The sequence below is a fragment of the Lontra canadensis genome, unplaced genomic scaffold, assembly GCF_010015895.1.
Source record: "Lontra canadensis isolate GAN:19392208 unplaced genomic scaffold, GSC_riverotter_1.0 scaffold70, whole genome shotgun sequence".
Classification (NCBI taxonomy): domain Eukaryota; kingdom Metazoa; phylum Chordata; class Mammalia; order Carnivora; family Mustelidae; genus Lontra; species Lontra canadensis.
In genome coordinates, this window is record NW_022631064.1 from 4676448 (window position 1) to 4691606 (window position 15159).

At 35.7% G+C, this 15159-nt stretch overlaps 1 protein-coding gene across 5 annotated transcripts in view; it reads right to left on the reverse strand.

Annotated features, from left to right (window-relative positions):
* The window catches only part of CCDC171 (coiled-coil domain containing 171), a 288246-nt gene that overhangs the window by 127578 nt on the left and 145509 nt on the right, over window positions 1–15159 (reverse strand). For all 5 annotated transcript variants that reach the window (XM_032880558.1, XM_032880557.1, XM_032880556.1 and 2 more), the window contains 3 exons: window positions 7162–7388; window positions 6495–6677; window positions 1174–1359 (listed from right to left, as the gene is read on the reverse strand). In XM_032880558.1, the coding sequence (XP_032736449.1) occupies window positions 1174–1359; window positions 6495–6677; window positions 7162–7388 (596 nt within the window). The remainder of the gene's footprint in view (window positions 1–1173; window positions 1360–6494; window positions 6678–7161; window positions 7389–15159) is intronic.

Sequence of the window (15159 nt, forward strand, 5' to 3'; positions counted from 1 at the left end):
CAATGGGTGGGGGCCACGTGGGTAGATCAGTCTGTTGAGCCTCTCTACCTTCGGTTCAGGTCATGATCTCAGCATCCTGGGATTGAGCCCTGCATCAGGCTCCTTCCTCAGGAGGAAAGCTGCTTCTCCACCTGTCTCTACCGCTCCGCCTGCTCGTGCTATCTCTGTCAAATAAATAATATCTTTTTAAAAAATGGGAATATACCAAACACAAAAATAAATTCAAAATGGATTCAAGACCTAATGTGAGACTTGAAGCCATAAAAATCCTAGAGGAGAACACAAACAGTAATCTCTTTAACATCAGCCATAGCAACTTCCTTCTAGATACATCTCCTGAGGCCAGGGAAACAAAAGCAGAAATGGACTATTAGGACTTCAGGATAAAATGCTTCTGCACAGCAAAGAAAACAATCAACAAAACTACAAGACAACTTACAGAAGGAGATATTTGCAGATGACATATCTAATAAAAGATCAATATTCAAAATAGATGAAGAATTTGTAAGACTCAACACCCAAAAAATAATAATCCAATTTAAAAGTGGACAGAAGACATGAATACACATTTTTCCAAAGAAGACATACAGTACAATTCTATTATACTTTATAGTCAACATTTCCCAAAGATACCACAGTCCTAAATCCATTAATGAAACTTTCTAAATGACAACTATTTTATTCTTTTCTCTTCTAAGTAGCTTTGCCACAAATATATGACAGAGAGAACAACTTTCCCTAACCAAACCATCCTCCTCCTCAGACACACACTTATACAAGAATCAGACAGACCCAGACCAAAAACTTTTCAAAATCCAAAAGATATGTAGAGTTTCAATGTCCAGGGGGCATAAAACAAGTAAAAGAAAAGAACTAAAGAGAAGAGGAAACAAGGAAGTTAAATGAAAAAAAAAACTTGAAATAGTAATTATTACTGGAAAGACCCCTACTTTGTTTTCAGCTATCAAGTAAAACCTACTTCTACATTTTCGATACATGTGAATGCACACTTGGAATTGAGGTCCCAGAAGCAAGTTCATTCCATCCTTATGAACTTGTACAGGATAAAATTTCAGATCTTGGGTTCTATTCCCTAGCCAGGAGATATAAATGATTCCCTGGAAGATCCACACCTCCAGGAAACAAACGACTACGCAAGAGATACTGTCCTACCTTAACAGCTTCTCCCAGAGTTTGGTTTTTGTCAGCTTCCTCACTGGAATGCAGTTCAAGTCTGTAATTCAACTCCTGTAGCTGCTGTGCCTGCTCGTTCAGTAGCATTTGGGCCTGTTGTTCCCGAAGTAACGCATTATTCAGTTCTTCACATGCACTTTCAAACTTCTCATGGGTGATCAATTTCTGAAAAGAGGTTAAAAAATTCAGTTATAAGCTAGCTGCGTGGTTGTATCATTTAATCTTCAGAATTTGATTTGCCAACATAGACCGTAACACACACATTTCTAAGTGTCTGATACATGACAAAAGTACAACTTGTTTTTCTTAATCTCACAAATCAAGATTAAAAAAATCACTCTGATTTCTAACGCAGAACAGCTATATTCCCAAAGTGATCATTTTTAGTCAAATAAAATCTTAGGAAACTTATTTCAAGTTCACATAAATCTATAATGCTCAGTTTACATTTTCATACATTAGCACTTTTTATAAAGAATGCGATTGCAGGAACTAAAGCCTTTAACGAGTGCTGATGATTTTAAGTGATTACGTGAAAATCTGTGTTCGGCATACATTACTATTCACATCTCCCTGGTCAAACAACCTCTCCTTCAAGAGTTCTTACCAGACCATCCCTTCCCCCCTCCTCCAATTCCTCACACGGCCATACCATATTCTATTATTTTCTTTACAGTCATTATCATTATCTAAATTCACTTCATGTAACTATTCCCTTTTATACTGCCTGTCTGCACTCTGCCACCAACCACATGTCTAAGGATGGTGGGCAGAGACCTCATTCTGCTTTCTCACCCAGTAGAGTGCCTGGTACTCAGTAGTATAAGACAGCAGTATATTTGTTGACAGTATAAGTAGCATAAGACAGCAGATATTTGTTGAGTGAAAGAATATTCCTACATAAACATCTACAAATAAAACTTTGCGCCAGAGTATACAGCAGAGTTTTTACAGTATCATCTAAATCTAAAGACTGCTTTCAAGAATGGAGCGATTCATCTGTCTAAACAGTTCTAGCCAGGGGCCATCCCTTAAAGGGTGGGGAATCCACGGCAGGACACACATGTATTATCTCCTGTTCAAAACAATTAAGCAAATGAAAATTAATTACAGCAGACAACAAGAGACATCTTGATCTTGAAGAAAAAAGTGTGGGAATGTTTCACACAAGGGAAGCGACCTGAGAAACATATATGGAAAACTAAAAGGCACGGTACAAGTCAATTAACCACGCTGTATATATAAATATATATGTCTATTTAAGACTGATAACTTTCCCATTGGTGAAAAGATTTAAAGGTAAATATAATTAACCACAAATATAAAGCAAATTGATTTAATTTTTTTTAATTTGGGGGGGAGGGGAAGAGCAGAATAAAAATCCTATCGATTCTAGGCATCTGGAATATATAAACCAGTGCAGTTGAATGTGGACTTTATCTCTGAGTTTTCTGCCACATGACACAAATGTGCTTGGCTACAGTTTCCTCATGGGCCAACAACAGCAAGCATGCATCTCAGGCAGAGAAAAAACGTTCTGCTAGAACTAAGTTTGAGGATAAGTTTATTACTTGGCTCTTTCTGTATCATAATATAGTTTTAACTCAGTTTTATTTTCGCCCCAGGTACCTTGCCTGCTGCCTCCCACAAGCAACTGTCTTTTACTATTATTTGCCTTTTGAAAGGTGGATATAACGCACTCCTCAACACTGATTAAATTTTAAAGTATCACATAAACAACAGCAACATTCTAGCACAAAAATAGACGGGGAATGATTTACCTAAGTCGACACAAGGTAACAGGAATGATCCCAAGCACAGAGGAAAGAAAGTTGCCTCATTTCCTGAGAGTCCTCTAGGATCCTGTATTGGATGTATCTCTGATACTTTTACAGTGTTTAGATGTGCAGGAACACTTATCTTGTACTCCCTCCTAACAGCTGCCTTACTCTCCACATTGTCCCATTACAGCTAAACCCTCCACTTCGAGAACATCAGCTTTAACGGCCTCCTCTGGGCACTCTTGTTCATTTCAACCTCTTACCTACCATCCCTCTCTCCCCTGATGCCACAGCGCTCTTCTCAGTCTTATGAACAGATATTTTTATACTACTTCTACCTTTTATTTGTTATGTTGTTTTAAAGTATCACTCCTCACCATCAGACCATCTGTCACTTGACCTCTATAAATCATAATGCCCATCATTTCCCAGGAATTCCACCCACTCCTCCAAAATTTCTCCTTCACATTAAAACTTGGCTAATTTTAGCCTCTCTCTTGTCTATCTATCTATCCCTCCCAGAGACTGGCTCAATTCTGTTCACTCTTCAGAAAGTAAACAGAATCAAACAAATAGAGCGAAGGAGAATAAGAAAGAGATGGTGTGGAAAAGCAGCTATAAGGACCAATAAAGCAAAAAAAGAAAAGAGAAAAAAATCATGGGAGTTGTCTGTTCAAGAACAACTGTCAGTAGATGAACACAATGCTCAGAAGCAATAAAAACACTGAACAGCTTTTGCAGGCAGGATGTTTCCCTTTACATTACAATTTTAGACCAACTATAAAGAAGCTATTTTATCTTCCTCCTATGCACTTTGACTGAATTCAGGGAAAGATGAAGATTGTAAGTATACTCTCCATTTTTTAGAGGAAAGTAGCATCATTTTTCGATCTGTTCTGTTTTTAATGAAACAACCCTTTATTAACACAGCTATATATAGATGTTAACCGCTATAGTGAAGTAGTTAAAAGCATTTGTTTTGGAACCAGATTACTCAGGTCCAAATCTTGTCAATTCTACTTACTAACTTTGTGATTCTGGGCAAGTTACTCAGCTGCTCCACGTCCCATGTTCCTCATTTATAAAATAAAGATAATCATAATTTTGAACAACTACTGATATAAGAGGACTAAATGAATCAACTCCTTGAAGTGTTTAGGGTCAGTGCCTGATACAGGGTCAATTTGGTCATTAAATGTTAGAAATCATCACTTTATAATGTCACACCTTCCAACTGTATGTCAAAGTACAAAAATCTCATTCCGTCAATTATTACTTCAATTGATCCTATTTTTATTTCTATACTTTAGTGAAAGCAATTCACACTAAACACTTCTTGGAATATATTCATAGCATTTCCCCCAAGTCAGTTACTCAACCAAAGTTCTTACAAGAGGATTCTGTCACCTTCTAGCAACTTTTCTTCAAACTCTAACCTTCTCTCTGGATTCTAGAAACTGAGTCCTATTTCCAAACTAATCAGAGATAAGATGTTAACTTGTTTTCCTAATACTTAGTGAGGGACTAGGAAATCCTATTGTAGGAATACCTAGAATTCCTCTTACATATTCCAGAAAGCAACAATTTCCAGGAAAATCACTATCATCTACACCTTAAAAAAAAAAAAAAAAAGTTGGGTATATTCTAAATCTCAAATTGTATCAATAGCTGTTTCCATCCATTTTGGCCTCAACATCCCAGATTTAGTTAGTATACACAACTAAAAGCAAATCAAAAGGAGGCAGAGATACACTCCAAAGGAACAGGCTTTTAAAAGTATAAACAATTCTTTATGACTTAAATATAATCAAAAAGAAAACTGGAAAAAAAAAGAAGTATCTATTAACAGGAGACTGTCAAACAGATTTTGATATATCCATATTATAGAACAGTATTCAATTACCTAAAATGGAATTAATAACTGACACAGGAAAATGCTTATAGTACTATATAAGTAAACATTAACATTTGTAAGCATGTTTTGCGTATTGTACATGAAAATCATTCTAAATTACAACTGTGTGTAAGAGCATGCATCTGCACACGTACACATACAAAAATGTAGGGAACAAAACCCATCCACAATTCAGTGTTAATTGGTTATGAGTAGTAAGATTAGAGTGCTTTGAGTTTCTTCTTTACACTTTTTTGTATTTTTATTACATATTATTTTTATAATAAAAAAATATTGAGGCAGCTCTATAATTTTAACTTCTCTGAACAAAAACCTAAGAAAGTGAGGCAAAAACTGGTGTCTTTAGACATTCACGGACAAGAAAACTATTACTTATCTCCAATCAGAAGGGTAATTCACAATTACTTAACCTGACTAATTTATAAGAACTTTTGACCCTTTCAAGGCATAGCTACTTAAAATAATAATTAACATTAGTAATTTACATTATCATAGGATTAGTAACTAAACTGCTATCTGCCACTCTTTCCACAAATGTTAAAACTGCAAATTCCAAATTAGCCATTTAAACTGAAGTTGAACTTGCAAGTAGCCTACTGCTAGATTTAGGAAACAAATTTTGTATTTGTATTTATATTAGCTGTCATCAATTGGACACAGTTCTGAAGTTTCAGGGTAACCGTATGTTCCTATATCCACACTGAGAACAGCAGTGCTACTGACTAACCCGGGTGGCCGATGGAGTATGCGGATAGCTCCATTTTACTGTGCTTCATAGATTTATACATTCTGATCTTGACTTAATGTTATTTAGAATCCAGGCTGTCTTTTCTCAACTATCTCCTGTTTTCTTAAATAATACATGAGTTCAACAGAAGTCAGACTGAACATTTCTTTGGAAAAGCAATTTTATTTCAAATGAGATAATCTAGTTTACTCAACATAGTATAAAAGGAAAAGAGAGGACATCCCACCTCCCATTCCAAACATCAGGTTCCTCAATTGGGAGAAGTATTTTATTATTTTTTAGTATACATTTGGGGGTTTGTTTGCTAAAGCAGTTAATCTATCCTAAAATATAATTTCCTCTTTTTCTACACTTTCAGCCAGAGTATATATTTTAACAGGGCTATGAGTTCTGCTGACAGAGAATCAGTATTCCTTTAAGCATCTGGTATTAACTTCTGGTTTTTGGGGATATAATTGAGATAGAACATCATTTAAATGTAAGGTATATAACCTGTTGATTTGATACACTTATATATCACAATATGATTACTACCATTGCTTTAGCTAACACTGCTATCATGTGACATAATTATCATTCCATCTCGCAATGAGAACATTTAAGATCTAGTTGCTCAGCAACTTTGACTTATATAATGCAGTATTGCTGGGGAATTTTAGAAGGGAGGTTTTCTGAAGAAAAAAAAATTCTATTAATGGGACTCTGAATTATTCAAAAAAAAATCAAAAATTAAAACAAATATATAGATATATGGATCATATATGTCTATGTATGTGTATCATATGCACGTGGCTATGTGTGTGTATGTATCTATCAGAAGTATAGAGCCACAGTATTGTAAATCACACATACTTACAGACTGCTTAAATTCATTTAATTGCATCTGGAGACCCTGGGCTTTGTCAAGCTCCTTTTTCATCTCATTCATGCTGCGTTTGAATTCTGTGACCTCCAAGCGCAGTGAGCGACGCTCCACTTCCGCCGCGTGCAGTCTTTGTGTAAATCCAAGTATTTGCTTCTGTAATGACGCCGTGCTTTTCTGTTGTTAATCAAGAGCAATTTTACAAAAAGGAACTACACGTTTACTAATAAATCAGCAACCATGGCCACTATACCAACTTCAGTGTATCTTGGATTATACAGAGAAAGATACTTGCTGTAACTGACACTCAGAGGTGAAAGCTTTATTTTGTATGTGACCAATAATGTGGTTGATATGAAATCAACAGCCAAAGCAAATAAATAATCTAATGGCTAGGAAAGGGAACTGACATTTGTTTATGTCTCACAGCATTCTGTGGCAGCCTACATCTAGGAAATAGTAAATTCACAACTCACGCCAGAACTTTTGTATTTAGATATTTTAGACACGTACTTAGAAGTGCTATTATGTACTGCATTAAAGACTACATGAAATCTAATCTAAATACATTCATGCACAACTAATTTTAACTACAAGTGAGTGTGATTCAGAGTTAAGTTTACAATCCTAAAGTCACTATTTAATGAAATTGCATACATACCAAAATGGGCACATGGCCGCGGAGACCATACTTCAGGGCCAGCGTGTTTACTTTATGAAGTCCACGAGCCAGCTGCTGAACCAGAGAATCTTTTTCTATGTATGTAATACTCCTGCTACTATGTAAAGGTATACTCTCCATTGCCAGACTAACTTTATCCATGAGTTTTGCAAAAGAACTCTTGGCTGCACCTATGAGTAAATGTCCACAGATTCTGGAATTTGGATCTTCAGGGGGAAGAAAAAGAAAAAAGAGGCAGAAAAGATGTGAACTTTCTCTTGTTCATTTCACAATTCTGCCAATAGCAACCCAATTAAAAGGTTTTTTTCAGTTATATAATTCCCATTCACCTGTAATGATTCATTCAGAAAGTCCCCTCCCACATTAATTTTCACTATGACAAAAAGGAATGCAGGAAATAGCTCACCCACTAAACAACATATCTAAAGAAAATCTGCATGTATTTACATTATATCATTTACACTGAACACTATGACACCAAAAATTCATCATCACTCTTTGCTTTGTTTTAAAACATAACATAAATTCATTTTCTATTTACAACTACTGAAGCTTGTTACCTTAATGTCATACTATTTATATTCTCAGACAAGAAAATATAATTTGCCTTATTCTAAGGCAATTAAAATTTTACAACGACAATTACTTATTTCCCCACAGGATTTTGGTAATCATCCCTCTCACATAATGGACTTAAGGTCCCCGCATATCCACCATGGCCTGCTTGCTGCTAGATTCATCAGGTCTATAATTAATAATTGTGTTTAATGTTGATAAATAAAATTGTCAGTGCACTTTCTACTAATTGGTATTCCAGATAATGGTTAATAGGTTTATTTATGCCTTAATAAAAGTTGTGTAATTTAGTTTTCCCTCTGCTAGGCAGGTCTTAATCTGTCATTACTTGTTTTATGATACTATCTGTGTAAAATGACAAGCGTGGAGAGATTATTTAAATTCAGTAGTATACCATTCTACATTGCAAGAGCCTCTGCTGGTGGAATTAATTTAAATTTTGTCTTTATATCATAAACACAAAAAAGATATTTGGCCAGTTTTGTCCAATAGAAAAATATTTTATAATTCTAAAGATACATATGGTTCAACATTAAAGAACAATATTGGCTGAGAAGGTGATTAATCAGTGTTTTTCTAAGTCAGAAAGAACAATCTCCCAGAGGCCCGATGTTCAAAAATGTGAGGTTTCTTTTATTTCTTTATTCCCCAGTGGATTAAAGGAAAGATAAATTTTTAAATTTATGCAGCGGTCACGGGGCACCTGGGTGGCTCAGTCGGTTAAGCATCAGACCTTGATTTTGGCTCAGGTCATGATCTTAGGGTATGAGACTGAGCCCTGTGCTGGGCTCCGCACTCAGCAGGGCGTCTGCTGGAGATTCTCTTTCTCCCTCTTCTCTGCCCCTCCCTCTGCTAGCATGCACTCTCTCTGTCTTTCTCTCTCTCTCAAATAAGTAAATAAATCTTTTTAAAAAATTTATGCAGCAATCAGATTTTGGAAGCCACAACCGCCTAAAAGTTATACATAAAATAAAAATTATAAATTGGATAAAAGCCTAATACCCCTCCTGTGGAATTTATTTCTATCAGTTATTGATGCATTGACTCTTAACAATAAAAGGTGATACAAATTTAATTCTGTATGCCTCTCATAAACCTATTCTCTAAGGATCCCATTGATGGAAGGTATATGAAGTATAATTAAAATACACAGTTTCTTTGTTAACAATCAATTCCTTAAATAAGTCATGAATAAAAAGGGTTCGGTGCTTCACATACCAATTAACATAGAATACAGAGCACTGATTCAAAAGAATTAAACTAGTGTTTAATGGGTCACTATTGAAAAAAAAAACAGTAAAAGTTATATTAACTATAACATGCAATATTATACATCATTCCAGTGCCTAATATATGTATTCCCAGTTTCTCAACTGGCTTGCAACTCCTTAACTGTGTCTTTTGTCATCTCAGTAAACCCTGTATTTGCCCTGGGCCAGCCTAACATATATGCATATTTTGTATGTGTTTATTGGATTAATTATACTTCATTTTACTTCCATAGCAGCTGAAACATGCTGAACATAAGGATGCATTCAATAATACCAAGAAAGACACATAGATCAATGGAACGGAATAGAGAGCCCAGAAATGGAACCTCAACTCCATGGTCAACTACCCTTCAACAAAGTAGGAAAGATGATCCAATAGAGAAAAATACAGTCTCTTCAACAAATGGTGTTGGAAAATTCGACAGCCACATGCAGAACAATGAAATTGGACCATTTCCTTAATACCACACACAAAATAGACTCAAAATGGATGAAAGATCTAAATGTGAGACAGGAATCCATCAAAATCCTAGAGGAGAACACAGGCAGCAACCTCTATTACCTTGGCCACAGCAACTTCTTATTAGTCACATCTCCAAAGGCAAGGGAAACAAAAGCAAAAGTGAACTATTGGGACTTCATTAAGATAAAAAAAAAAAAAAAACTGTACAGCAAAGGAAATAGTCAACAAAACTAAAAGACAACCTACAGAATGGGAGAAGATACTTGCAAATGGCATATCAGGTAAAGGGCTAGTATCCAAAATCTATAAAGAACTTGCCAAATTCAACACCCCCCCCCAAAAAAAAAAAAACCAGAAATGGGCAGAAGGCACGAACAGACATTTCTCCAAAGAAGACATATAAATGGCCAGGAAACACATGAAAAAGTGCTCCATATCACTCGGCATCAATAAGATGCAATGAGATACCACTCATTCACACCAATCAGGATGGCTAAAATTAAAAAGTCAGGAAACGACAAATGTTGGAGAGAATGCAGAGAAAAAGGAACCCTCCTACACAGTTGGTGGGAATGCAAGCTGGTACAGCCATTCTGGAAAACAGTATGGAGGTTCTGCAGAAAATTGGAAATAGAGCTACCCTACAAGCCAGGAATTGCACCACTAGGTATTTACCCAAAGGATACAAACGTTGTGATCTGAAGGGGCACATGCACCCAAATGTTTATAGCAGCAATGTCCACAATAGCCAAACTATGGAAAGAACCTAGATGTCCATCAACAGATGAATGGATAAGGAAGATGCGGTGTGTGTGTGATATACACACACACATACACAAAGGCATTTTACTCAGCTATCAAAAAGGATGAAATCTTACTATTTGCGGTACTATGGTTGGAACTACAGCATATTATGCTGAGTGAAATAAGACAGTCAGAGAAAGAAACTTATCATATGATTTCCCTCATATTGGAATTTAAGAAACAAAACAGGATCATTGGGGAAGGGAGAGAAAAATAAAATAAGATGAAATCAGAGGAGGAGACAAGCCATAAGAGACTCTCAATTATAGGAAACAAATTGAGGGTTGCTGAAGCGAGGTGGGTAGGGGAATGGGGTAACTGGGTGATAGGCATTAAGGAAGGCATGTGATAATGATGAGCACTGGGTGTTACATACAACTGATGAATAACTGAACTCTATATCTGAAATTAATAATACACTATATGTTAATTGAATTCAAATAAGATTAAAATACCAAGAAAAATTAATTTTTAATGGTATGTCAAAAGTTATTTTTTATGTTTTTTTAAAGATTTTTAAAATTTATTTATTTGTCAGAGAGAAAGAGGGAACAAGCAGGGGGAGCTGCAGGCAGAGAGAGAAGCAGGCTCCCCACTGAACAGAGAGCCCAATGCAGACTTGATCCCGAGACACTGGAATCATGACCTCAGCCAAAGGCAGATGCTTAACCAACTTAGCCATCCAGATGCCCCAAAAGTTATTCTTTCTAAATAAACAAGATAGTGGCTCATCATTTTAGGAAATTTTCAGGTATATCAAAGTAACAAAATTTTCACAAAGAGACTTTAAAAGCAAAAAATCAACTATAATTAAAATTAATGAGTAGCAGTTTTTTACTATATCATAGAAACAAATTTGTGTGGGCACTAACCACTCTGAAAGGTGAAATTGAGTGACAATATAATTCTACAAGGCACTCTTCTGAATTTTTAAGAAGTGGGAAAGAGGCATTCCTGATTTCTGACTCTCAAGGAATTACAGAAAGAGCACTAAAATAATTTATGCTCTGATGAGTGAGAAGTGTTTCTGTGACATACTTTACATTATACAGTATAGAGTAGGATAAATTCCACACTAAATAAATGAAGAAACAAAAAGAAAATCCTCTAGTGACATAGTGGTAGAATTATTTGAATAATGATAAGAAATAAGAGATAAAAATAAGGTCACTGAAATTTCCCATGTCTACACTTGTCTAAACTGTTTAAATGTTTGCTACATTTAACAAAGTTCTGTTTATGTAAAATACATTTGTTAATCACTTTCCCTCTATTTAATAGCATGTGTCTTTTGAGAAAGAAGAAGACCCTACTGGACTTTTTCCAATAGCAAAGGCAATATCATACATTTAAGGTTAAAATATTTAAAACAAATTCATAAAGAATTGTTTTGACCAGTAATTTTAAACCTGTGAGTGACAGATCTTGGGGCAGGGGTATGGGAGGCTAAAGAATTGTTTCAAGGGTTTCATCACTTTTAACTAAAGCAACCACTGCCATCTTGATCTTTATTTAGCCCTAAAAAAATATACAGCATGAATAATATATGACCATGATGTTGTGAGTAATAAAATTAAAAGTCCTTTAAAACATTATCAAAGTCAACTGCTACTAAAACTACAACTATCATGTGGGAAGAGAGCAGTCTACAATATGTCTTCTTATCAAAATGGAGTCCTCACACTTAGAAAGATTGAGAAACACTCCTTTAACGAAAATGGGGATTCATGAGTAATGATTTAATTAGTACATATGTAATCCATAACTATTTAATTTAATCATAATGTTGCTCATGAGTATAATATTAATAATAATGAGTAATATAATACAAAAATAACAAATGTTAATCATGAGTAATGCTAACGCCTTATATTCAAACTGAACTCCACAGACTTGGGAATATTTTGTCATCCTTGACATCTCCATCTCCCTTACCATCTCCCCACATCCCATCCTGAATATTTCTCCAGTCTATTCAACGTTTTCTGTGATCATGATTATATCTCATCTGTATTCTTGCTAGAGTCTCCCTACTCTTCTTCAGTCTTTCCCTTCTTCAACTCATCCTCCACCATAGACAAAGTGTCTTCTAAAACACAAATCAGGGGCACCTGGGTGGCTCAGTGGGTTAAAGCCTCTGCTTTCGGCTCAGGTCATGATCCCAGGGTCCTGGGATCAAGCCCCGCATCGGGCTCTCTGCTCAGCGGGGAGCCTGCTTCCTCCTCTCTCTCTGCCTGCTTCTCTGCCTACTGTGATCTCTGTCTGTCAAATAAATAAATAAAATCTTTAAAAAAAAAAAAAAAACACAAATCAAGGGGCCCCTGGGTGGCACAGTTGGTTGAGGATCTGACTCAATTTTGCCTCAGGTCATGTTCGTGAGATCCAGCCCCGTGTTGGGCTCCGTGCTGGGTGTGGAGCTTGCTTCACATTCTCTCTCTCCCTTTCCCTGTACCCTTAGGCCCCCACCCCCACTTGCACACACAAGCATGCATTCTCTATATATATAAAATAAAATAAAATAAAATAAAATAAAATAAAATAAAATAAAATGGGATCTTTTCACAACTGCTGCTTTTAAGCCTGGGTGAAGATCTAGGAATAAATGTCAAATTCCTTAAAAATATGCCCTCTAAGGCCCTACATGATCTGATCTCTGCTTACTTTTCCAGGAACACTTTTCACTGTTAACCCTTTTATATGCAACTCTTTTCAAGTGACACCAACACATCACAATCTTAAACCAAAAATAATGCTCTGTCTCCAAATCGCTAATAATTTGGGAAATACGAATGTGGACATTATTTTCAAACATGGGAGGCAATCATTACGGCAAGATGTTTGCTACAAAGCAATGTTCTAACTAAAAAACAAAACAAAACAAACAACAACAAAAAAACAACTATGAAAACTGCTCAAAATATTATAAGCAAAAGCAATGACAGGAGGCGCCTGGGTGGCTCAGTCGGTTAGGCTGCTGCCTTCAGCTCAGGTCATGATCTCAGGGTCCTGGGATCGAGCCCCGCATCAGGATCCCTGCTCAGCGGAGAGCCTGTTTCTCCCTCTCCCTCTGCCTGCTGCTCTGCCTACTTGTACTCTCTCTCTCTCTGTGTGTCAAAAAATAATAATAATAATGACAGAATTTGTCTTACCATATTTTAAAATGTCAAGATGTACATATGAAAAGAGTAGCATGATACTGGTTTTAGAAGAGATGGGGAGGGATACCTGGGTGGCTCAGTTGGTTAAGCAAACTGCCTTTGGCCCAGGTCGTGATCTTGGAGTCCCAGGATCAAGCCCCATGTCAGGCTTGATCAGCGGGGAGTCTGCTTCTCCGTCCAACCCTCCCCTCACTCATGCTCTCTCTCTCTCATCCTCTTTCTCTCAAATAAATAAATAAGATCTTAAAAAATAGAAGAGAAAGGAAAAATAATGGAATAGACCAGAGAGACAGCAAATACATCCAAAAACATATAACAGTAGTTTAAGATACGCTGAATGACATATCTAATGTCATTATGGTGACTGAATTGAAAAGTATTGCAACGAGCTGATCATCTGGACAAAAATAAATCTTAATAATTTCCTCATTACTTAAACCAAAAATAACCCCAGATAAATCCAAGATTTAACATAAAAATTGAAACTACTAGACTATGTTGCATGGAGCACAGGGTGTGGTGCATAAACAATGAATCTTGGAACACTGAAAAAATAAAATTAAATTTTAAATAAAAGGAAAATACTAGACTAAAATATGAGCAATTCAACCTTGAGGTAAGGCTAACCTTTCTAAGTAAATCACCAGCAGAAAAAGCACAAAGTAAATACTTAATAATTTAGCTATATAAAAATTAAAATACACAAAACTAAAATACACACTGCAAAATTATTGACATAAAAAATTATTTAGATGATACAGAGCAAAGTGTTAATGCATGTGATACACAAGTACTTATAACTCCATAAGAAACAAACACATATCCCCATATATGAACATAATGAGATAATTGTAAAAGAGTATGAATAAATGTAGAACAAATGAAAAAATTTGCAACCTAACAATAAACATGCAAATAAGTAATAATATAGTTTCTTTTGCCTTTCAAATTAATAAAGATGAGAAAGATTGTCAAAATTTAATGTGCCCAAAGGCTATGGGGAATCCATCCCTCTTGGTACTGTTCATTGGAATGTGAGGCAAGACAACTTTCATGAAAGCCCCACTGGTGATTCTTTCCAAATGTAAAATATGCAAACTCATTTCTCAAGCATTTAGCCGAGGAAATAACTGTGCAAACATAAATTGTTTTTGCACAAACATGTTAATTGCATCACAGTTCATTACAGTATTGCTTAAAATCATGGATAATTTTAAGAAAAGACACCAATATCCACCAATAGAGAATTCACAGTCAACTACAGTACATATAAACAATGGGGTGGCATGTGGCCAAATACAATCAACAAGGTATACCTCCTTTATTGACATGGAAATGCATTTAGTTGTTCATTGAATAGAAAAAAATTACAGTGAGGCATGACTCTGTGATTCCTTCATGTGAAACTATGTGTCTGTGTGCATCCAAGTTTGTATACATGTATGGGTGATCTGGACAACCTGCACAGAGTAGCTCATATAGAAAGATACCATGTTAGGCAATAGGGATGGGAAACCTCTAACACTGATTAAGAATCAATAGCTCTTGTTTCTATCTGTATTATTTATAAATAATACTAAAGAAATAAATGCCCAATAACAGGACAATCCAAAAACATACCTCAACTCAGAGAAGTAATATTTGGGGGAATGATTAGAAGACAGCAAATTTTGCTGAAATAGATGCGAAGTACTTATTGAATGAG